At 43.2% G+C, this 25,547-nt stretch overlaps 1 protein-coding gene across 1 annotated transcript in view; it reads left to right on the forward strand.

Annotated features, from left to right (window-relative positions):
- The window catches only part of MYO1E (myosin IE), a gene marked incomplete at its 5' end in the record, with an annotated part of 94,060 nt that overhangs the window by 53,086 nt on the left and 15,427 nt on the right, over positions 1 to 25,547 (forward strand). Inside the window, 6 exons of the mRNA XM_019533162.1 lie at positions 483 to 581; positions 6,022 to 6,166; positions 12,061 to 12,175; positions 13,077 to 13,246; positions 14,786 to 14,931; positions 22,460 to 22,606. Of these exons, the coding sequence (XP_019388707.1) occupies positions 483 to 581; positions 6,022 to 6,166; positions 12,061 to 12,175; positions 13,077 to 13,246; positions 14,786 to 14,931; positions 22,460 to 22,606 (822 nt within the window). The remainder of the gene's footprint in view (positions 1 to 482; positions 582 to 6,021; positions 6,167 to 12,060; positions 12,176 to 13,076; positions 13,247 to 14,785; positions 14,932 to 22,459; positions 22,607 to 25,547) is intronic.

A 25,547-nucleotide genomic window follows, 5' to 3' on the forward strand; every position in this document is an offset into this window, starting at 1 on the left:
TGTGTGTACATAGCTGAAGAAAAAAAGAAAACAAGTCAGTAAGCAGTAGAACCAAGAACAGTGAACTAATCAAATCTTGAAATAGGCATTAGAGCCTTCATTTAAACAAAATGGAAAAAACTCAAACTGGAAAGTTAAAACTTTGATTAAAAAATAAAAAAGGACATTTAAATAAATGTGAATGAGATTAACCAAGAGAACAAAACAGAGAACAGAGAACAAAATATGAGATGAGACTCCCTTACAAGGGACAGAAGTGCCATGCAAATATGAGTCCTTCTGGGAAACAAGATTTTGTGCCACCATGGAGAGATATATTATTCCCTCCATATTCTCCCAAGAGCAAGAACGAACAAGCATCTGCATGGGTTTGGAACTAGAAGCATTAGACAGAATCCAGAATTGTAAGGATACATCAATTCACAGACATGTTGGAATTATAAAGGAATACTAAGTCTCATTTGGGTTCTTTTTGTCCACAGGGTAAAGCATCAAGTGGAATATTTAGGACTGAAAGAAAATATTCGAGTAAGGAGAGCAGGCTATGCATATAGAAGAATCTTCAAAAAGTTTTTGCAGAGGTATAGTAGTACTGGCACTGGAGAATTCATGGACTGTAGTTTGCATAATGGTGAATAGAGAAAAAATGTCACCGGTCCTGAATGCTTTCAGATCTTTATTATGAAACATACAGTTTAAGGATATGTTGAAGTGATGTTGTTACTATGGGCTAAGTACAGACAGTCAAAAAGCCTGAGGCTGAATCGATTCAATCTTTGCAGGTTAGTGTAAACTGCATAGATTGAACTGATAAGCAAGTGAACAGACATTCACTTACTTATCCATGTGCCTGCAGTGGCGCAGGCCAGAAGCTGGGGGGCACTACAGCATGCCTCCCAGCCTGTCAGCCACTGCCAAAGGGAAGGGAAGAAAGCCCTCAGAGGTTTCCCCCAAACTCCTTGCTCAAGTGGAGGGGAGCCAGCTAATTATGATGGAGGGGGTTTAAATCTACACCCTGGCCCACACTGACCCCAGCTGGGGACTGCCTGTCTGCGGCAGGGGTGGTGGGGGGAAGCCCTCAGGAGGCTTCCACTCTATTACCCCGCTCAAATGAAGGGTGGGGTGTGGCCAGGCGCCGACCAAGCCCAGCTGCCTGAGCATGGCTGGGATGGGGGGAGGGGTTTATACCCCCACCGTGGCCTGCACTGACGCCAGGCGGGGTCTGAGTTGCAGAGCAGGGGGAAGCCCTCAGAGGCCGTTTGCCTCCCCTGCCCCAGTTCCTGCTCAAGCAGACAGGAGGGGCATGGCTAAACTGGCCAAGCCAAGGCCTAGCCATGCCCCCTCTCTCTGCTCAAACCCCGGGGGAGGGGGCAGGGAAGCCTCTGAGAGCTTGCTCCTGCCAGGCTTCTCCTCCTTCCCGCCTCCCTGCAGCTGGGGTCTTGTGCTAGGGTTCCCCCCCCCGCCTCCAACCCCTTCTCTGCCAGCTGGAGCAATGATATTCCTCTGGCTAGGGAGTAGAGGGGCAGGACAGACACTGCTCTGCTGGAGCAGACAGCACATCACAGCTCAGAGCTGCAAAGCATCCTGGGATGCTTGGGGACTGTGCTTTAACTTGAATCAGGAGAGGATCTGGGACAGAAGTTCCATGAACTGGTTTGACATAATTCAGTTAAGTCTGATACTACATTCAACCAGGTTTATCTTAAACTGGTGTTAGCTATTTTGAAAGCAGTTTATGTGCACTGAACTTCTGTTCAATTATGGGTTTAAACCTGTTTCTGATCACATAAACCAGTTTGTGTGTAACTTCTGTCCCAATGGTCCATGAAATATGTAAAAGTCAAGAATTTCTATGTGTGATATCTTTTACTGGACTAACTGCGTAGTTGGGATAAACATAGACACGCTTTTGAGTATCACAGAGAAGCAGACACAGAAGAGCTAAGTGGCAGATGGAACAAAGGGCTTGTGCACAGCTCCATATGTAGGCAAAAATAGGATACAAGATAAATTAGCAGGTAGCCAACAGACAAGGGAACTGCAATAAAAATCTGATAATTGAAGAACATGATCATTCAGGAGGGTTTTATCATCTGTGAAGTGCAGAGATTAGCAAGTATTTGGTAGATTATAATGGACCATGAAGTTACTGTCTATGTTAAATCCCTGGTACATTTGTATAATAGGCTAATAATTTTTTTCCCCAGGCTTGCCTTTTGAAGGTGGTTGGTAGATTTCCTTTGAGCTTGAGAACTGAGGTGTGACAGGGAGTGATTTTTCTGTTTAAGAGATATTAAGGGATTACATTTTAGTAAGAGATTTAAAGAAGCGTGGATCTTTTAAAAGCCAGCTTTACCATTAAGAATCATCATAGTTTATCTGAAGTGTCAGTTCCTCCTGTAAGGGGTTATGAGAGTTCCCCAGAGATAAAGAATTAGGATCAACTGGAATGAAGAGCTAACGAATTATTCAGTAGAACACTCTATGAAACCCATTTTCTTCTGAATGTTTTAGAGCTCCTGCTGGCTAGTGCTGTGTATAGAGAAAAACATTAAACAATCCATTGGCTCCTATGGGATGAGATTAAAGTAATTTCATTCAAATATTTATATGTATTTCAACTTTTATTGAAGTAATTAATGTACCGCTACTTAGGATCAAATCATGGCAAATTGGCAAACTGGTTCTTTTCTTAAGAGCTTTTGTGCTACATTTGAGATTCTAGGTTTTCATTTTTAAACTAAGTTATTTTTGCAAAGAATGGAATCAGAAGGTCAGCCCAACATTACCATCTGCATCCCGTAGAAGGGAAAGAACCGAGCTGGTCAAGAACAGCCACGTCTCCGTGTCAGAGATTTTTAAACACTTTTATGGTTAAGGAAGGTCTGTAACAGTAAGCATGACAACCGTTTTCATTCACTGTCATGCCTCAGCCAAGACGACCAGTTCGGTCTCAGTACGAAAATGTCATGTATAAAACCAGATTCACTCTGTCATGAGTGAACCATATGCAGGATATGTAAAGCCTGTGTATTCTTTTAGAAAACATTAGGCCAGATTCACTGGTGAAGTAGCTCCAGAGAAGTCAGAGTTATTCCAGAAATAAATTGTCTCTCCATCCTGGGATGATTCATCCTGGAATAACCCTTCACATCATTCTACTTCCAGTATTTATGTGCTCCTGATTGTCTTAGCATGCCTCAAAATGTTATGTTGAGAGTTAAAAGTTAGAGAATACATACTCTTTGGCAGGCAGAATAATGAACTAATAATAGTTGTTAAATATAGCCTCTGCTAGATAGTGGTGAAACACTGACCATGTGTGAGGGTCATGCAGATCCAGAAATCTCTCTGAATAAGAGGTCTGAACAATGAAAGCTGCATGGCAGCCAAGGAGAAAGGTGAATTGAATTCTACTTTCTTGCTCATATGCAGAGATCTACAAGCAACCTGCCTGCAGTAGGAGTTAGTCCCTTGTTTCAGAGCAGTTTTGTAAAGTTTAACTTTTTGTTATAAGTAAAACTCTTCCTGCACCCTTTTCATTCACAGTTCCCTAACATCCAGAACAAGCTCTGTTCTGACACCATGAGTCAGTGTGAGTAAAAAGTGGACCGAGGCATGGGATGGACAGGAAATGCATGCTTGTATAGTTGTTTTCATTGGGAGCTCCTTGGCAGCTCCATATAAGTGGTGAATCCTGGGCTGAATAGACTTTTATGTCTGAAATTTACATTTGCATGCCAAAAGCCAAAGTCACTAAAAAGGCCTATGTGTTTTAAAGCATAACCAATCCAAAAGCTAAACTCCATGCTTCCATATTTAGACATATGACCTAGCTGCTTACTATGGATTTAGAATGGATTACTTTTTTTTTTTTTGGCAGTCATGAGTTGGCCTTTTTTCAGAAGTGTTTTAGCCACAGGCTAGTGCTTGTGCTTGATGCCTTCTGCCACCTAAAATTGCATGTGAGATTGAAAAGCCTAGATATGTGGAAAGCAATATTACTAATTGAAATGAACAGCTTTGTAAAATACACGTGTGCCTGGAGAGTGTGCTGTGTCACGTGGTAGTACACGATACAATCATATTGTCATATTATACACTAATGTGGCTATGCTGGAAGACATTTCATGAAGTGAATCTTTAAAATGATCATGATGGGTGTAACTGTGAGAAAAGGAAGAGTTTCAAATGCATTCTTATTTTGTGTCTGTGGAGTTTATTTATATTGAAAAGATTAAATTGACCCATTTCTGTTTAAGTAGGTGTTATTTAGGTTTCCTTACACTAACTTAGACTCTGCCAGATACAGACATTAACCTACTTGCATCTACTCTACTGAGGAAAGTATGTGCTTATGATCCAGTCCACCTTAAATGGGAGGGAAGGCATTTAATTTATTTCTTCTTACTTCTCCACATAAAAATTTCTCTCATGCAGTTTGTGTATATGCAGCTCTAAGATGGTGACCCTGTATTGTCCAAGTTGCATCATCATAACCAGTAGTACCTCTGCATTTCCCCTTAATGGGTGCATAAAGCTAGTCAATTTGTTATTATAAATAGAGCCCCTTTACCGAGTTGTTTACAAGCTATCCCAATTTTTGCTGAAGTTCAGACAAATAATTTATCTGCTGGATTCTTCAGTATATCTTCTTCCTTTAACTGTTTATGGTTTGTTATTTATATTGTGTGGTGTGTCACTCAAATTGCATGGCATTGATTTTGCTCCCTGTTTGATTGGATAACATTGTGTATGGAAGAAATAATAATGGAGATGCCCCAATATACATTTCCTAACAATTCCTTGCGTGAAAATTTGGGAAGCTTTTGGAGTTTGGGAACACATTCACTAATACTGAAAGAGCTACCTGAATCTTTATGAAAAGTATGAACACAGGAAACCAAACCAAACCCAGCGTTTAGCACCAACCACTGTTTCCACTATTACCACTAATAAATATTGTTCACTCTGTACACCTAGCATGCCTGGTAAGCATTAGGAAAACAAAGTTATGTTAAAGTTGTCCAATATGGAGTTGAATATCAACTGCAGGGAGGGTTGGCGGGGGTTCGAGGTGGATTTCAACAGAACATCTTTTCCCACACTAATTCTCAAACCAAACTACATAACCGATGCTCCAAAATGTTACTTAACCCTAGACATACTGAGGCATCTAAAACTTAGCACATCAGTAGACAGTGAAACTAGAAAGCATTTTAACTACAGCTCATCAGCTACAAAATGTTGTGTTTCTATCTTGGTAAGCCTAAGGAAACTAGGCAGCTAACAAGTAGTTGTACTACGGGAGTTAGCTAGTTTCCAGGGCTGTAAATACTAGGTACCTCATTCTCCAGCTGGCCAAACATGTAACCTGTTCCCCATTACAGCATTTCACTGCTTCCTTCCCTTAGTCTTCTTTATGGCCAGTTGCAAAGCACCCCTAATCTCTGACCAGGTGAACAGCATCACAGTCTGCACTCCTGGAGCAGAGGACGTGCCAGGGCTTCATATGTCAGAGTCAAGAAGAGCTCTGCACTGAAACTACCCATTTCTTTACAAATTAGGGATGCTTCAAATGGCCAGAACAGGACTATGGGAGAGAGTAAGCAGCACAGGAAAAAAGAACTACTTACATGTTGGAAAGGAATCAGTGAAGGACAAAGAATGAGATACTTTGTACCGGAGTATGATTTTCTACTGATACATGTTTGTTAAAATATTGTTAAGAGTAAAGGAAGCAAAGTTTATAATGCTTAGTTTAGTCACACTCCCGCAATTTAGAGAGCCTGGGAAGTTTGAACATTGCAGTAATTCACACTGAACAGCATCAATTTGGGAAAAGAAGAAAGCTTTAAAATCATATGTCCTTCTACTATCTGCCCCTTCAGAAGTAGTGGTGCAAGACAGAACAGATGGGCAAGCCCAGTGGGGTAACACTGGCTGAGAGATGGTGGCCTTCTATTCCTGGTGTTTGATGCCAAAGTTTACTATTTTTCTTCTCTCTCACTGCTGTTTAAGATATGCCATTCTGACCAAAGCAACCTGGCCTTCCTGGAAAGGAGAGGAGAAACAAGGAGTTCTCCACTTGCTTCAGTCAGTCAACATGGACCCTGACCAATTCCAGCTTGGGAAAACTAAAATCTTCATCAAAGCTCCAGAGTCTGTGAGTATGGCAGATCCTACCTCTTTAAACAGGATAGTGTTAGGCCTTGATAGGTAGCTGCCTACCCAGACACTATGCAAGAGGCCTGCAATGTCAATTTAGATAGGTTGGGCAGATGATATATAGGTGTTTGTATGCAAAAGCTTAGTGGTCCCTACATAAGGGACATAATAAGTAATAAGGGAGCTGAAAGATTATTTTCAAGCAGTGAGCAGAACGAAGGCTTCATAAGGAAGAGAAGACAGAAGGTAAAGGTGCTTTGGTAGAGATTTCTTTTACATTTCGCATGAAGGTTTCATGGCTGTACTTAGGTAGCCAGAAGAGAAATTGCCATAGGAGAGGGAGTCACGGTATATAACCGTCGGTCCAAGATAGGAAATATTGTCAGTGAAAGAATACTCCTACCTGGTAGAGGAAGTTAAGAGAAAACCCTCAAGATATTATGGTGAAGAAATGTTTGTCTTTACTAGATAAGTACCGAACATTGTAAAATGCCTCTAACTGAGATCTCACACCTAATAAGCATATGGGTGGCTGTATTTATCCCTAGTTGCTAAACTTTGGTGCATACCTGTTGAAAAATCTTTTCTTCTTTTTAAGTTTATTATTCAGCAAAGTTCAGTCTAACTCAGAAAAATGCATCTCATTCACTACCACACATTTATCATCAGTCCTGAGGCAGATTAAGTTTTATGGATGATTGTGCATGAGGACAGGTTTGAAATTGGAGATTACTTTGCTCAGGTAGTACTTTAAGTTCTGTATGCAAGTAAAAGCAGAAACCTTTGCCCTATTGATTATTCTATTGATTTTCCTTTTCAGTCTAGACATTCATTTTGTGCTGTATGAAGTACCAGGAATTCAGACAGTAATTGGGCTGTGCCTGATCATGTGGAAAGACTGCTGTCGTACATGTAAAAGGAAAAAAAATACTGATGTTCTTAGCAGTCATAACAAAAGCTGCGTGTTTTCCACAAAATATTATGAGATAAAATTGATTATTCAGGAACATTAAGGATTTCAACTCTTACTAGCTGAAAAGGAAAATGATATTTAATGCACTGTTTGTGTAAAGTCACAATCACATCATGATCTCAGGCTCTCCCTACACCAGCAATATGACACATTAGAATCTGATCCCTGATCGTACAGTTGCATCTTCAGTCATAGGTAGTATGGCAGGAAGCGCAATTGTTGGGTTTGTGCTTCATATCCCATGGCTCCTTTAGTTGAACATCTGCCAGGGACCATAGTCACATAACTGAATGACACTACTACAATAGCTTTGCATTTTTACCAATACACACAATATAAATTTTAAAAAGGTATTAGCTCATTTGCAGTCATAGAATCATAGAAAGTTAGGGTTGGAAGGGACCTTAGGAGGTCACATCTAGTCCAACCTCCTGCTCAAAGCAGGACCATCCCCAACTAGATCATCCCAGCCAACCTTTGGAAATAAAGAGACATAATGACATAAAGAGACAATCTAGTGTATCTTTAACCAGGAAAAGTTTCTTTATATTTTTCATGATATTAGACTGGCATCTAGTCCAATTTAGATTTAAAACGAAGTCATATATCCATAATATCTACTGGAATATTCAGTAGAAATTAACGAGGGAGAAATTCATGGAAGATTCTTGAGAGCTGGTTGAAAATATTGAAAAATATGCACCCTCCTCAATTTTTGAGGTCGGGTGAGGGGGGAGAATTGCACTGTTTTTGACTGTGTAGCAAAGAATTTGAAACTTTTTTTTTCCAGTTAGAATTCTAATTTTCCACTAGGCGGGATGAAAGCAAACATTTTCCAGCTAGGTTTGTATTTCCCAAAATCATTATTCTATAATTTCATTTTATTAAATTCATCATACTGCTAGGGTCACATTTCTTTTGAAGGAAAGAAAGCTTTAAAAGACTGTCTATTGATATTTGAGCAGAAAAAATAAAAGTATGTGGTGACAAAAGGGAACATGAGTAGTGTTGCTGTAATCTCAAGTGCACTAGCTATGAGCTTGATCATTCCCCTACTGCAGTTGATTGGAGTTTAGTGATTGATCCTGAGGGCTAAAATCCTATCTAACGTTTGCATGTTTGTGAAGGGAATTTTGTAAACTTTCTGTATACGGAAGATTACCAGCTAACTGAGAAGTAAGATTTTATGTATGGCAGAAGACTGTGGTTGTTTATATTTATACCGCACACCTGAATAAATAACTTCATCTTTATGTACAAAGGCAAGGGAGGCCCTTGTGAAAGTTGTTTTTACTAGATTAAGTTTCCTTTTACTTCAAATCTATGTATGACACTATTTTTACATAGCATTTCTAAGTCTTTACAGGATTTTAGGTGGTAAATTGAAAAAAAAGAGGGGGGCTTTCTAAAGCAAATCCATTCTGATCTGCACCCTTTCTGCATGAAAAAATTGAGCAACCTTTTACATGTAGCTTTTTAGGTGACAAACAGAAAATATTGTTTATATTGTTTTTCAATTATGTCTTTTTGGCAGCTTGAAAAAAACTGCCTCTGGTAGTATAACACTAGCAAGGTATAGTAACCATCAAATGGGCAATACAGTTGTGAATTGATTTAAAAGTTGGCTGGATGCTGGGGCTGCTGATAAAGTCATATTAAGAAAGGAGGAATGAGTTCTCTTACAAAAATAACAATCCTTTAACAAAATTTGGAGCCATGTACTGATGCGCTGAAATATAGTCTATCTTATGGCAGTTACAGAAACTGTTCTAATGCAAATACTAATAAAACCAAGTCTGTAAATGTGAGTTGATAAGAGCTAGTATTTCTTTCACTTCTTGAGCCCAGTATCAAGAATCTCACTGAGTGCTTTTATACAGTGTGTGTGTGTGTATATATATATATATATATATATATATATATATTTTTATCCTGGACCAGTGTAATGGTTCGACCGGGGCATAGGCAGCTGGCCTGGGGGAAGGCCCTGGAGGGCAACCAGGAGGTCAGCTAGGTGAGGGTACAGGTTACTGGGGCATCAGGTTGATGTCTGGATCAATGGAGCATGAAATGCGGGACCAGGTCCCCAGAAAATGGAGAGGGAGCTATGAGAGACATAGTACAAGGTGCAAGCTAAGGGCAGAACCCAGAAGAATCAGAAAGCTGGGTGCTGAGTGCCAGGGAAGATCCAAGAGCAGGATCAGTGAAAACCAAAGCCAAAGGCGAGTCAGGATGCAGGTGAATCAGATACAGCAATGAACACAAGGCTGAACACAAGCCTGAAACTGCAGGTGTGCTTAAAAGGGCTGAGTGGGCAGTCGCATTAGGCCAGGATCAGGGTCAGATGTGAAAGCTCAAGAGCTCGGCCCAGCCAGACCTGATTGGCCAGAGGCCCTAATACCCTGAAAACTTGTACCAAAAGTTTCAGTGAAAGTGACACATTGCCATTAGGTTTTAAGTTGGTCAAAATGGTATTTTACTTCTAAGCAGCATTTCACTGAAAAAATTGCAACAAACTTCCACTAAAAATATGAAGCTGTAGTTGAAGAGATTACATAAGGTTCTTTAAAGGAGAGACCCAGTTTCTCACATTTTTTATCAAAATATTTAAACCAATGTCAGCATGTATATCCTATACTTTTAGAATTGAGTGAGAAGGGTTGTTTTATGTTTGTGGGTGGTATCCAGTACTAAAATAGTTGATTATAGGGAGGATGTTCATATAGCATTGAGGTTTTACATACATGTTTGCATAGGTTTTATCATTTTGTGCACAGCTTTGAGATACTAGATAGTCAACACAAAGAAGTAAAGCCAGTTTCTAAAAGGCTTGTGGTAATTTTTCAATATTAAATTTCTGTATTTAATCTCCACATTGACTGATTTAAGTTCTACATTTCAGTAGAAAAAAATGCCCTTTTCTGCCCATGCCCATTTCAGTACATGCACATCTGAGCGGGTGAACAGTATAGAAACACTAGGGAGGCATAGCCAATTTTTAATTCCCAGCATATTTCATCATGTTGCACAGCAGAAGTCTGTGGGAGAGGGGAAGTTTTAACATTTAAAATGTGCTTCTTTTAGCATTTCACTAAGTTTATTGGTTGTCATCACCCAGAGAACCTCTTGACATTACCCTGATATGGCTGTAATGGTCCCAATCAGGTTTAAATCTAGTAGAGGGTTACCCAATCACATTATATCTTGACACACATACCACTGTCCATTCTGTGCTTGGAGTCAAGCTGTGGACTTGCTCTGTGTCAGCAGTAGAAGTAGCAGGTCAAATCTTAAATCTGGCAAGTAAAATGTTAAATATGTGTTCCTAATGTCAGTCCTTTCATTTTTTTAACCAGATATGAAAGTTACTAGACTGGCTAGATAAGCTGGCCTTAAGATAAGCTGTAAAACTTTTCATTCCAGAATTTTTTTTTTTTTTTTTGCTTTTCTGCCAGAGTTGCTATAATATGCATACATTTGAGACCAGAAATTATGGTTCTGATCACCTAAATCTGACCTGCTACATCAGTGGTTCTCAACCTTATTAGACTCAAAGCACTGCGTGAAAAATGCCAGCTCTTAGCTTTTACTGATTTTTTGACCAGAGTGAAAAATAAAAGAACAATTCTTCTGTTGCAAAGAAGTCAAAAAGAGTATAATAGAGTATAACAGGCCAGAATGTTTTTGACACTCTGGATTCTTTCCTAAAATCTCTGGATTTAGCTTGGAAATCATGGCTAGGTGCCTCCACACCTACCCTGGAGTTTGGATGTTATGCTTTGAAGGGGAGACAAAATTGGAAACACCCTTTCTGCATGAAAAGTTTGAGCAACTTTTTTTACATGTAGCTTTTCAAATGACTAAAACAGAAAGAAGCTTGTGAAAGAAGAGCATTTACATCTTCAGTTTGTTCATGTACATGGCAGGGTATTGTGCTGAGTCAGCTTCACTTGCATTTTTTTCCATCCTTTCATTTGCTGCATTAGATAATCTGATGCATGTTTGTAGGCATCCCTGGGCCCTGCTGATGCTGTTGTGCCACAGCTATTTTTGTTAAGGGAATGTTTTTTAAAATTCAGGTCCCTGTCTACATTGTAACTTTTAAATAATTTTGTAGCAGGACCACAATTGGTTCCAGACATGGTTTTGTCTGCATATAGCATGATTTAATGCTGTCACATTGGACCATCTTTGAATGTATCAATCCTGTACATTATGAAGTTTAGTTATAAATGTGCTATGATAGTTATAGGATTCTGTGACCAGTAAAACACGTGAGATATGGTGTCTTCACACAGAATCCTAGAAGGAGCTCCCCATGGTTTCTACAGGAATTCATGACCCACTCATGGATTTTAACAATTTTGCAAGAGGAATATACTTGGGTTTGGCAACAGCCTCCAGTATATTTATTAGAAAATTGAAATGTCTGTACCTAACACAATTACATCAATACAAATATGTCATGATTCTATAGATAATTCCTCAACTTTGTTTCCAGATTTTTCAGAAGCTATGTTTGGGCAGGAGATGGTATCTAGCCACCTTCTAGTACCTCCTGCATGTAAGGCAGTCTTTGCTCTAGAGCAGGGGTCAGCAAGGTTTTTGGGCAGTGCCACAAACACCTGTAACCTCAACTTGTAATATGATGGCATGCCAGGGGCAGACAGCGGAGGAGCCATGAGGGGCCTCACCCTTGCTGTGCGAGGACAGCTCCAGCCCCTTCCCTCCTGTCCAACCTGAGGCACAGGTGTCAAGCAAAATGGTTTTGCATGCCGTGCTCTGGCACCCGTGCCAGGGGTTGCCTACCCCTGTTCTAGAATGAAGCAAATAGATGGTTGGTTAAAAGAAAAACATGGCTTTTTCTAAGCCCTCTTAATCCTCAAACTGTTTGGCTTATTTTACCTCCCTATGTGCAGCTATTTTTATTGGAAGAGATGAGAGAGCGGAAGTATGATGGATATGCTCGGGCAATCCAGAGGGCCTGGCGGAAATATGCAGCCAAGAAAAAATATGTACAAATGAGAGAAGAAGGTAGGTAATGCTGTGAGAACTAAATGGTTTTTTCAAAGACAGAAATAAAACAAAAAGAACAAGGGAAATGCCTCCCATCTGCGGTGCAAGCAGTTGCACTGCAGTACAAGCTTTGACTTAAGAAGAAGCGCATTCTGCTAGCCAGCTGAAGGGCTGGGAGATAAATGTTAACTAGCATTTTGAAGGGAAGTGGGAAAAGCAGCTTCCCATGAGTGAAACCTGGGTAGCCTGGGGCTAGTACAAATTCAGTGTTATAGCTGTCATGCTTAATTGCCTTCTAGGGAAGTGACACACTCTTAAGCCTGAATGCTTATTACAGGACAAACCTCTTATGGCAGCAAAGGACTTTGAATAGTACTCAGTTGTTGGTATTGTTATCATGTATTCCAGGGGAAAGTATTGCTAGACACAACAGTTGCATGCTTTTTTAGAGCTGTTTTGTCAGAAAGAGTCCCAAATCATGTGTTTGAATGTGTTCATGCCTTTAATAGCTCCTTTGATCTCAACTATTGCAACACTCAAGGGATTGGATTCATGATTGGTCTATTAACCATTGAGTTAAATTAGAAATCCCCCCTCCCCCCCACTGAAAACGCCACTGGTTTCAAACATATCTATTGTCCTCATTAATCAGAGTTCAGATTTATCTCAGAGTTTCCCCAATTCTGGAAGTACTTTGAGTTCATTTCCATTAGACAGTCGTCAGCATGTTTTAATAGGCCTGACTGAAAGTGCATCCCAGCCGGTAGAAAGGATTAGCAAGGAAACTCATGTTTTTGCCCCCTTCTTTCAGACAAATATATTTGTTTGGATTTCCTCCTAATTTGAAACTTAATATAAAGCCCTTTTAGCTCTTTCTTTAGTAAATACCACTAACTAATGACTACTTTGGGTATTCAAGCCTCAGATCTGTTGCTGAACAAGAAAGAAAGAAGGCGAAACAGCATTAACAGGAACTTCATTGGGGACTACATAGGCATGGAAGAGCATCCAGAGCTACGCCAGTTTGTGGGCAAGAGAGAAAAGATTGATTTTGCTGATACTGTCACAAAATATGACAGACGATTTAAGGTATGATTAGAGAAAAACCCAGTGATCATGAGTCTGGCCATGGCTTTTTGGAGCCATCCTTTAATGGACCATCCAGTGTGCTTAGAAAACATCAGCCCCTTATCATAACTGAGGTATAGAGCAGTGCCTAACAACCTGGGATTGCAGGTTCAGAGGGACAGTTTTCCTCTGGATCGATGAATGCATGTGGTATCTGATACAGGAGACCATCATATTTTTCAGACATGATGTTTATGTTATATTAATGTGTATATGGGGAGTCAAGTGTAGAAAGAGACAAGAAAGGATAAACTAGGACTTGAAAAATACATGGTTACCTAAGCAATAGTTATCTTGACACTGTATCGTTATCTGCTATGATCCATGCAATGCCATTTTCAAGCTTCCTGTCCGAAGACCAGAGGTGTGTGGCAGCTGCTGGGTAGAGAGGAGCAAAGTCAACACATAGGGAACTAAATATTAAATGTTATGCACTTCAAGGTGAATATCATATATCCCCCCCATTCTCCCTCACTAACATCAACCTCTCCTCCAGTAAATCCAGTACAGGTAACCCTCGCTTAGTGCTCTTAATTGGTTCCAGAAAAAATGAGTGTTAAGCGAAACCGCACCAAGCAAAATCCATTTGCTCATAGTAATGAATGGTAAATATTGGCTGCCTCCACATCTCCCCATTAGCCTGCTAGCCACTCCAGTCCCACGTGCCAGCCTGGGCCTGCACTCCTGCTGCCCAGCCTTGGGCCCCTGCTGGCCCTGGCCCTGGGCACTGATGCAGACCCTGTGTTGATGCCTGTCCCCATCACTCACCGCGTCTCACTGCTGCCGCCTCTCCCCACCCACCCACTCACTGGGCACTCTGGCCCCACATGCCAGCCTGGACACAGGCACTCCTGCTGCCCCACTTGGGGCCCCTGCCAGCCCTGGCCCTGGGCCCCGCACTCCTGCTGCCCCACCGGGGTGCAGGCCCCCACTGGCCCTGGCCCTGGGCACTGGTGCAGGCCCCGCACTCCTTGCCATCTTTGCCTCTTCGGCTGGTGAACTCAGGCAGTGAAGCATCCCACAGGAGCGGGGTGGATGTTTGCAGATGGCTGGGAGCAAGGGGGTTTGCAGCCTCCCTGCTACATGCCTGGCTGGCTGTAAACCCCACCCTGCTCCCGGCCGGCTGCAAAACCACACCCCCTCCGTGGGACGCTCCACTGCCCCCCCAGTCTGTGTTCACCAGCTGTGCCTGGCTTCTCCCCACCCCACCCATGCTTATGCCCATCCCCACTCACTGCCGCTGCCACCGCTGCTTCTCCCCGCCTTCTCGCCAGAACTCTCTGATTCCACTGAGCGCTATAGCAAAAGTGGCTGAGCGCTCAGTGAAATCAGGTATCAATTTTAAATGAGCGCTATAGTGAAAAGGCGCTAATTGAAACCACGATAAGTAGGGGTTGCCTGTATGTTATATGCCTATGGAGCATCTTTGTGTTTCTCATTAAATGATCACAGGTGCCTCCACATTTTGTTAGTGCTACAAATTTATTTTTTACATTTCAGGGTGTGAAGCGAGACCTTGTCCTCACTCCTAAGTGCATATACTTAATTGGTCGTGAAAAAGTGAAGCAAGGTCCAGAGAGGGGCCTGGTGAAAGAGGTGTTAAAGAGGAAGATTGAAGTGGAAAGAGTTCTTACAGTTTCTCTAAGGTCAGTGCCTAGCCAGGGTCTTTTTTCCTGGCAGGGGGGAAAAATCCCCTGTAGAAATGGGAAAAAGGAGATGATTTACAAAGGCTGGGATCACATGAGCACTTCTCAGTTAATTAAAAAAATAATAACAATAGGACCCATTCTGGAAACTACAGTTCCTTTCCATTTTTGTCAATATGCTAAGTTCAGAAAGACACACACATTTTCTGAGTGCCAGTTAAAGTGGTACTGTCTTTACCAGTAGTTCAGTTTATCAAGTGTTTTCCCAGAAAAATCTGTTCTGCAACAGAATTATCAATCACTGTAATTAATGTTAATTAGATGCTAAGGAGTCTTGATCCAAACTCCTCCTCCCAAGAGTAGTTTTCAGTGATTTTTAGGTACACTGTGCATGAGCCCTATGCTTCTTGGTGCGCTGCCAGTAAAGGCTGCTGAAATTATGTTTCTGCTCTTGCCTTTGTATGTTAAGCCTTTAATCCTGGTGGGTTTCTCAGCATTTCTGCTGACTCAGTGCCAAACAAATCCCAGATTGCAGGAAATAGCTTCTGTGTCCATATAAAGCTGAAAAACCCACTTCCAGGTGACTGAGTACAAAACAGGAAGAGACTGCACATCAGACAAATGGACTTTCATCAAAATCACTTCATCCCTCAAAGAAAGAGAACAGTCTTGCTGTTTTTGCGTTTGTTTCCAGTTTGCCAGAGCTACCACTGATTGAAATTCAGGACACTGGAGTACAAAGCCATTTGTACAGGAATTTAGTATTAAAAATTGGATTAATTATTTAAAAAAAAAAGTGTATCTCCATTTAAGTGTTGCTGCTAGATACTAAAACACAGTTTTAAGTACACACTTATAAATCCCTGGCTCATCAGCCCATTTAAAAACCTGTAGATAGACATTATGAGGTGCTTAGGAAAGAGCAAAATTAGATTTCTATATTGTTCTTAATATAGAACTTTCTAGTTTTCTAGTAGCAGGAAAAGGTGTGTCCATTTTAGAGTGACCTCAAGCCTTGCATGGTGGTCTTGTTCTGTATTGAGTTAGGAAAATAATGTTAAATGGGGTAAGAAACAAGCCACAAAAATTATTAGTTCTCCATTATGGAGAATCAGAGAACTCAGGTGGCAAGAATTAAAGTTTTCCTTGAGAGTCTCAATAGATTGCTTACTGAATTAATTAAATCTTCCTGCAGCAATTTTAATGCCTATATGTTTGCATGTATGTGAAACTAACACCAAATATAAATGCACAAAAAATGCCAGGCCTAATTTTTCAGAGATGTCAAGTTCAACACTTGTTGGGATTTTAATAAAAGTTTTTCATCTTTTTAATTCTTTCATAAGTAGGTTTTCAAAACTGAATTAATCTTTCCCAGCCTTAAATAGTCCACATCTTTTTAAAATCATTTGATCACTGAGCCAACTTTGAAATGAATCTGAAGTTTTCTCCTATTATATATATATTTCAAATGGTTCAATTCTTGTATAGATTATAGTCTTCCTTCAATATGTGGTAATTTAATAGGGATACCAAAAAAGAGTGTGAGCATGTATTTATATGAGGGTTGAAGTACAGAGAGAGAGAAAAAAGGATAAACTAGTATTTGAAAAATAGATTATTACCTAAGCAACTGTTATCTCAACAATATATTATCATCTCTATTATATACTGGATTAGATCATGTTTTTATACAATTTAAAGGCATAGTAGCTTGCGGAAGGTCAACTCAAGTTAACAGCAGATACGATACTACATACATTTGTGATGAGGTGAAGGCTATCCAGTTAAAGCAACTGGGTGTATTTTAGTTAAGCCGAATGTAGTTATACTAGAAAAAAATGTTAAAATCATGGTTATTTATGTGGTTTTATACAGTTGCAAAGTAGACTTTATCCAAAATATGAGGCTGCTCCCCAGGCTCTTGTTAAAATGCCACAGTGTCTTTAATGACTGTGAATAAATTGAGTTTTACAGTTCACCTAGAGAACAGTACAGTGCCATCAACACCATAAATAAGAGGGATTCCTACTCAATTCATCAAGAAGGGTATCACCTACTGAACCACCAGCACTGCTTCCTACTGCACATGTACTTCACTTAACAGTCTCTTTCAGTGTTGCTTTATTTGGTATGGTCATAGGTCATCGTTTTGCTTTGTTTGTAAAATTTTCACTCCTATACTGGTTATAGATTACGTGATTTTTTTAAAAAGGCATCTTTTCACACATCTTCCTCCCCATGATAAGAAAGCTCGGTGCTTCAGTGTTTGGCAGGGTGGTGAGGCAGGAGTGGGAGGACAGGAATCAGAGGGAAGTTGTAAGGATGGGGAAGTATATGGAAGCATGTGGAAATTCAGCTCTTAAGAAGGAATGACAGAGGAGGAAATGGCAATGTTGGCACTTGTATTGTAAATTATACCAAGAGCTCCTACAGCACACAGATAGGTTCTCTTCCCATTCCGTGTGGAATCCACCGAAAAAAAACTGCTTAAAAGTTTGTAGGGAAGAAAGTTCAGCCCACAGCAACCAGATAGAAAATGAACATCAAAGGGCTGCGGCTAGTTGCCTGTCCCAAATTTAAAGGGCCAGCTGTCAGGTAAGCGTGCTGGAAAGGAAAGGTATAAAAGGCATGCCTGAAGAGGTAAGTTCATCATAGCCAGATCACCAAGAAGTAGGTGGCTGTAACTGAGTAAACTCAATTCTGCCACTATTAGCTGCGTGAAAGAGCATTTGCATTCAGAAACAGGAGCCCTGCATGCTGATTACTTAACCCAGCTTGGGGGTTTTCCACCTTTTTTGATCAGGGGGTACCCTTGGCGGCTGATCAGTGATGGGGGGGAGGTCCCAGAGGCTTCGTGCTGCTGCTGCATACCCCCCGGGGCCTTCCAAATGCAGAGGGCTTCCGTGACAGTCTACACATGCCCCGGCTGAAAACCCCTGACCTAACTAGTTCTGTTTGGAAAGTTATGATATGCTGAAGTAATAAACATCCAGATCTGTTAGACATCAGTGACTTTTCCTTTAAAGCTTACAACCTCATGTGCCTACTAGAGAAAAGAAGCCATTCCTTGCTGACAGCCATCTAATTTGAACTTCCCTTTCACCTGGCTGCAGAGAAGCTGGGCTTGCCCCTGCTTTTAGCTGCAGTGACTAAGACACATGGATGTTTACACTGCTGAATACTCTGCCAGCAGCTACCTCTAATAAACTATCTTGTAAAAAGCAGCCGTTCTTAATAAATGTTAACTCAAAACCTAACAGGATTTCAACTGTTGAAAGCTTAATGAATGGTTTTTCTCTTCAAAGAACTGCAGACTAAGGCCTCCTCTTTTGCTTAGTATGCGACATGTAACATGCTGAGAAGAGATTTAAACAGTAAAACAGTGTTTTCTAATGTCATTAGTCAGAGCAGGAGATAAAAGATGCCAGTAAGCAAAGCCACAAACTGGTTTGAGTGCCTTTAAAAACTGTGTGCAACTGCTAACATCTGTAAGAAATTGCAGCCCAAACCCATGAGTAAGGCAGTGGACAGATCCAAGGATAAGTCTGAATCTGAGCGGGTGAACAAATATATCTGCAAGCTTTTGTAAGTGGCTGTATGCCTGTAACCAGAATAATACCAAGAGGGTTGTAGGGATGCTTTTTGACACTGATATAAGACTTGTCTAATGATTTTTCATTCATTCTGCACGCTAAAGCAGGGGTATCCAACACATTCAGACCTGCGGGCTATATCAGGCTCATGGACCCCATCCCATGCCAGATCTAGTGCCTGCTCTGATTGGCATTGGTTTGATGCCAGTCATATGCAACCACCCAGAGTTTGGGACACAAGCCATGTGCGACAAGCCAGGGTGGGTGCTGGATTTGTCATATGGGGCACTCATGCCCCCCCCATCACCCCCAGCATGCCAGTTCCAGTACCCATTCCAGCTAGTCCAGGTGATCCACACGCACCACAGATCCTGAGCCAGATGGAGCCAGTGCTGCCTGCATTGGCTCGAGGACATACATGCGGGGCCAGTTCGATGTGTGCCACATGGCTGAACTGTGAGACCCGGGGACAGCACCAGAGCCAGATAAGAGGGCTCTGTGGGCTGAATTTGGCTCATGGGCTGTGTCTTTGACACCCCTGCTATAAAGTGAAGCTTTTTAGTTATGCCTATGGGACAGGGGGGTGTAGGGAAGGTTGTGAGAAATCAAACACCCTTTTCCTCACTTCTATCCCTGATTGTCCATGTAGCCCCAATATCCATGCTCTCATGTCTTAATTTGCTGGAATCTTTTATAAAAAAAAATATAGGTGAATGAGAGCAACAGATTCCATCCCTTAAGAAAAAGGACTTCTAGGATCCTTTCCCAGTTTCCTGCAAAAGGCTTCATTTCCTAGCTGCAGGATGGGATATTAAATTAATGCTAAAACTAGCATGTATCAGAGATGCAACAAGTGCTTGCAATAAATAAGACAGTAGAGAGACTTTGACTTCAGCTGTACTGTAGTAGAGTAAACTCTACAAAAGGGACAGCTGTAATATAATGCTAATCATTACATTTTCTCTAAGGAATCATTATAACAAAATCTTTGTTCAAAAAAAGGAGGGAAGAGACTAGGACCCAGTTTTTGAGTGGTGTAAATCAACACAGCACAAATGAAGTCAATATCTAAGGACCCACCTAATTGGAGGTGGCTGCCTGGCAATTTCGTGGGCAGAACTTGGATTCTGGCAGCCGTTTTGCAGGAAAAGCATGGCGCACCCCTGCCCTCCACCCCCATGCTTCTGCTTGGCCAAGGGGCCCTGGTGGTTTGTCCCTCACCACTGATTGGTTGTGAGAGCAGCCTGTCATGTAGCCCTGCCTCTCCCTGCTGATTGGTGGAGAGGGGCAGGGCCACATAACAGGCCGCCCTCACAGCCAGTCAGCAGCAAGGGGTAGGAATCATCAAGCTGGCAGTCTGTAACCCGTCTTGGTGAGCCCCCTCTGGGGAGCCAGCATTTTATTTTCAGTAAGTTTTTTTCTGTGGATTTCGTGGGCACTGCCTACTTCTGTGAAATCATGATTTCTGTAGCTCCCTATCAATAACACGATAATAAATATGCTGAATATTAATGTCTGATGCACCAGTAATTAACTCAGTCTGTGAAGCGCTGGAAGGTAAGGATTTTGGTTCATTTTAACACAGAGAAATGTGGGGCAGACAGGAGCAGGCAGTGTCTTGGTGGTTCAGCTCAGAAGTTACTGGCTTAGTGACCCATACTTACTCTTAGATTTGTGTAACAAGATGCCACTAAATATAAACAAGAACTATTAAAGCTGTTAAGGTGGAAACAATATTAAACCTGTTTTGGTGACTAAGGTTCCTGGCAGACATTCAACTAAAAAAGCCAGGGGATCTGATGTGTGATCCCAATCAGCACAGTTCCAGCACACAAACATAGCATGAAGCACAACGGTGGCACTGGGACCGTGATTCCAGGCTCCCCCTGCACCCGAATTGAGGAGCCAGGTAGCTGATCCCTGTTTCCAGCCTCAAGACCATATCAGAATTGAGGGCTCCAATGTGCCCCTGTGGGTGGAGTGGCAGCTAATTGGGGCTCCCAGAATTAGGGGCATATTGGAGCCCTTGACTCTGATGCACCCCCAAGTTTGGGAGCAGCAGTCAAGCCTTGAGGGTGCATGGGCATTGGGAGCCCTGGTCAGCCTGGCCACACATGCAACTTGGCATCCTGGGAAACATTATTATGCATATTTTGTGTAATAACTTTGTGGCTTATTCTTTATTTTATTGCACAATTAATTGCATTAACGTGTGGCCACATTAGTGCTTAAGATGTTACGAGCTGGTTAATCTGCCAGGGTCCTTAGAAGTACAAGGGAGTATTTTCCCCTCTGAGGACTGCAAAAGGATGCAGAATCATCCCAGTACAGTGTTCCCCAGTTCTGCAGGCTGTGACTTCAGCAAGATACCTGTATATTATGGGTGCATCGACTGGCCGGTACCAATGGCCTAATATTAACCAGCTGTACTGGCCAATATTGATCTGATTGCTGATATGCAGCCCAGCAGCTTGGAAAGCAGCGTCCTGCTAGTAAGTCTGTGGTGGGGAAGGTGAGTTGGGGAGAGAAGAGGCGTGGGGGAGGCAGATGGAGGCCTCTCATGGTGAGGGAGTAGGGCTGGGACGGGTAGAAACTGTCCAGTGTGTTGGGGGAGATGGAGCCACAGGCGGCTCATCGAAGTGATGGGAGTTTCCCCCCTTGATGCACCCCTGGGGGAGGCACAGGGGGGATGTGCCCCTCAGAGTTGTGCATGGGGTGAGGGCAGGCTACACACTGTGGGCTGGGGGCCAAACGATGTGCCTGCCTTTTCCTGGCAGGGAGGCTGGGCCGGGGCCGTGCTTGGGGCGGGCAGGGTTGGGGCAGGCAGCAATAGCACTGGGAGGGGGGGTATGGGGTGAGCTGCAGCCACCCCAGAATTTGCCATAGCAACCCTGTGGCCCCCCCTCCCAGCACAGCTGCTCCTGCCTCAAGTGCAGCCCCAGCTGAGCCCACACTGGGAAGAGGCTGGTGTGGTCCCCAGCCTGCAGAGGGCAGCCTACCCTTTCACAAATCCAGGGGGCACATGCCCCTGTGCCTCCTGCAGAGGTGCACACAGCAGGGGGAGCTGCCCCCCCCCCGGATGAGCCACCCATAGATCCATCCCGCACCCTACCCTGCCCCAGCCCTACTCCCTCCCTGACCATGGAGGCCCCAGTGAGGCCCCCCACCATACCTCTTCCCCACCACAGACTTACTGGCTAGACACTGCTCTCCAAGCTGCCAGGCTGTATTCCTGGCTGTGTTCATGCTGCAGCTGCACACATCTACGTTGCGTTTATCAGTGAAATTATTGGCCACTTAGCCAAAAAAGCCAATTGCCAATAATATCAATTTTTCTTTTATTGGTGCCAATACAATATGGGCCGATATATCAGTGCACCTCTACTGTATGTGTCTGAATGAAGCAGCATGCAGGATCTGCACCTGGTTTAAGTCAGCATTGTTTCACTAATGGCAATGGAGGAGGACTCTGCCAGAGACTGTATTTGAAGTCCAAGGCAAAGCAGCACAGGACTGGGAACCTTCATTTAAAATGTATTTGCTTTTTTCTATTAGCCTGAGTTTCAGTCTCATTTGAAGAAGTTTGTTTTCAGTGTTTTAATTAAACTTTACACAGCATACTACAAATTCAGTTTTAATCACCAGCTTTGCTGTTGTTAAGGATATGAGTTTTTAATTGTAGCCCATGTTCCCATTTCATAAAACAATAATTAACTTAAACCAATTCACAGTCAGATATCTCATGTGGGGATTATTTTGGGAATTCCATTATCAGCTGCACACACAAAAATACATCACCTAAAAAACAGAGCTCAGTTATTTATTCTTCATTATTATTATTTTTTAAAGTCATAATGATTGCCTTTCAAATTCTATTAAAGCACAAGAATGTTTTTGTTGCCTGAATGATTTGTGGTCCAATTTCTTTACAGCACACTTCAGGATGATATGTTCATTCTGCATGAGCAGGAATATGATAGTTTGCTTGAATCCATCTTCAAAACAGAATTTTTAAGCCTTTTATCTAAGCGATATGAGGAGAAAACACAAAGGAAACTACCTCTGAAATTTAGCAATACGTGAGTAATGGTTTGCACAATGGATTTTAAAGAGAAATTTAAAAAGTATATGTTTCTTTTTGCTGCTTCAGTTTGGGTTCAAGGAATGGGTTTATGTAAATATCAGGTTCTCAGCTCCCTATCCCATCCTCTGGGACAGAACTAGTGGCAGGAGAGGAGCCAAACATATAGGCTGCTTACAGACATGAAACCCCCCCCCAAAAGCCCTTTACTGAAAGAGGAAGCACTGGGGACATTGGCTCCCCAGTGTCTGTATAGATCAGGCACTTCAGCAGGATTTTTGGCTCTTTTATCTAATATTGGATTCAGTTAGCTATAAAAGTGCCCAAAAGGCCCACTGAAGCGCCTGATCTATACAGACCTTGGGCAAGCCAGGTCAAACTAACGCAAGGCCTCTTCTGGGCGCGCACTGTGTTTGGTTTGCAGGTGCACCAGGCTTAAAGCACTGGGTGGTTGTTTTTTTCACGTCTATCAGTAGCCATAAATATCTATGTATACATATGCTGAGAAAGTTAGAGGACTTCCTTTGCTAGGCAGCATAATAGCTTAGGGCCAACCACTGGTAACCTCCAAATATCATTCTCTGTGGGCAATGGGACCTTAATGCTGCAGAACCAACTGCTCCATTTACTGAGACAGGGATCAAGCTGCAGAGACATGACATCAGGGGAAGTCCCACCCCAGCATGCTGCAGCAGAGGGGGTGTGTGTGGGTGCGTGCAGCAGGGATCAGGCCAGTCACTGCACAGCTATGCGAACTGTCATCCAAACCTTCCCTCCATTGAAGGACAGGGCAATAGTAACTCAGAGTGGCTGTGTAATGTTTTATATTCTGAGAAGGGAAGATACTCTCCAGCTTTATTGATATTAACCTAGAGCTGCAGAAAAGGTAGTGATATATGTGATATTTGTGCCTAGAAAAAGGATATTGTGGTAGGTGCTGTTTGAAAGAAAGGACAGAGGCCTGCAAGTTGGGAGGTAAGCGGGTGGTGTCCTGAGGTAAGGGGGGGTTGTGCTCTATGCTAGGAAACAGTATACCAGTTCTACCTTCCAAATGGGACCAGAGGAAGGCTTAACTGAGACCCCGTGGTTCAAACTTCAAGGAGGGCAAGGGGAGAGGGATCTGGTGGTAGGGGTTTACTACAGGCCACCACATCAGGAGGAAGAGTTGGATCTGGGATTCTCCAGGCAGCTGGGGGAGGCCGTGCGTGCAAAGGATGTTGTGGTCATGGGTGATATGAATCACCCTGACATCAGCTGGGAGGAGCAGTCGGCCAGGTCTAGCCACTCACGAAGGTTCCTGATGTGCATACAGGACCTACACCTCGTGCAGGAGGTACTCGTCCCCACTAGGGAAAAAGCCATACTGGATCTGGTGTTAGCCTCTGGGGACGACCTGGTGGGGGAGGTGCTAGTACAAGGGAGGCTAGGGGACAGTGATCATGAAAGGATCCAGTTTGCCATTCAGAGAAAGGTGGGGAGGGTAACTAGCATAGTGCAAATGCTTGACTTTAGGAAAGCCAACTTCGATGTGCTCAGGGCAGTAGTCAGGGAGGGACTTGGAGCCCAGGGGGTAGCTAGTCTGGGGGTCCAGGAAAGGTGGTCCTTCCTCAAGGAGGCTATCCTTGGGGTGCAACAGGATGCAATTCCTCTGCGCAAGAAGGTGGGGAAAGGGTCCAAGAAGCCTTCATGGCTGAGCACAGATATCCAGGCTGGCCTGAGGACAAAGAAAAAAGCGTACTGGCGGTGGAAGCAGGGGGCAGGGACAAAGGAGGAGTACACCTCCCTGACCCGAGCTTGTAGGGGTTTGGTGAGGAAGGCTAAAGCAGCACTGGAGCTTAGATTAGCTTCTGGGATTAAGGATAACAAAAAGTCCTTCAAGTATATAGGTAGCAAGAAGACTCGAGGTAACATTGGACCCCTATGGGGCAGGGCAGGGCAGGGCAGTTGGTGGCGGACGCGCAAGAGACGGCCAAACTCTTCAACAAGTTCCTTGCTTCCATGTTCCTGTCTGCTGACCATGGGGCGCTCTTGGGTGATAGCATAGAGAGGCCCAGGAAGGATGCGAGTCTCCTGACAGTTAGTTCAGACCTAGTTAAGGATTACCTGGAGGGCTTAGATGTGTCCAAGTCAGCGGGCCCGGATGACCTTCATCCGCGGGTGCTGAGGGGATTGGCTGGTGTCATTGCGGAGCCATTGACACGGCTGTTCGAGGACTCCTGGTGCTTGGGCCAAGTTTCTGAGGACTGGAAAAGAGCCAATGTGGTCCCTATTTTCAAGAAGGGGAGGAAGGAAGAGCCTGGCAGCTACAGGCCAGTCAGCCTCGCTTCTATCCTGGGGAAGGTCTTTGAAAAAATTATCAAGGGCCACATTTGTGAGAGCCCTGCAGGGGAAGTGATGTTGAGGGGTAACCAGCACAGGTTTGTGCCAGGCTGATCCTGCCTGACTAACCTGGTCTCTTTCTAAGACCAGGTAACAAAGAGCTTAGATGGGAAGGAGGAAGTCGATGTCATCTTGGACTTCCAGAAGGCTTCGACACAGTGTCCCACCCAATTCTGGTGGGCAAGCTGAGGGGCTGCAGCATTGACAAATGCATGGTCACATGAGTGGCAAACTGGCTCCAGGGGCGCACCCAAAGGCTGGTGGTGGTGGTGGACAGGTCGATGTCGACCTGGGAGGGTGTGGGCAGCAGAGTCCCCCAGGACTCGGTCCTTGGGCTTGTGCTGTTCAACATCTTCGTTAGCGACCTGGACGAAGGTGTGGAGAGCACCCTGTTCAAGTTCGCTGATGACACCAAGCTGTGGGGTAAAGTGAATACACCGGCAGGCAGGGACCGCATCCAGGCAGACCTGGATAGGTTGGAGAAGTGGGCGGATCTGAGCAGAATGCGGTTCAACAAGGACAAGTGCAGGGTGCTGCACCTGGGGAGAGGGAACCAGCAT

Source organism: Crocodylus porosus, unplaced genomic scaffold (genome assembly GCF_001723895.1).
Source record: "Crocodylus porosus isolate Cpor-Errol unplaced genomic scaffold, CroPor_comp1, whole genome shotgun sequence".
In the NCBI taxonomy this organism is placed as follows: domain Eukaryota; kingdom Metazoa; phylum Chordata; order Crocodylia; family Crocodylidae; genus Crocodylus; species Crocodylus porosus.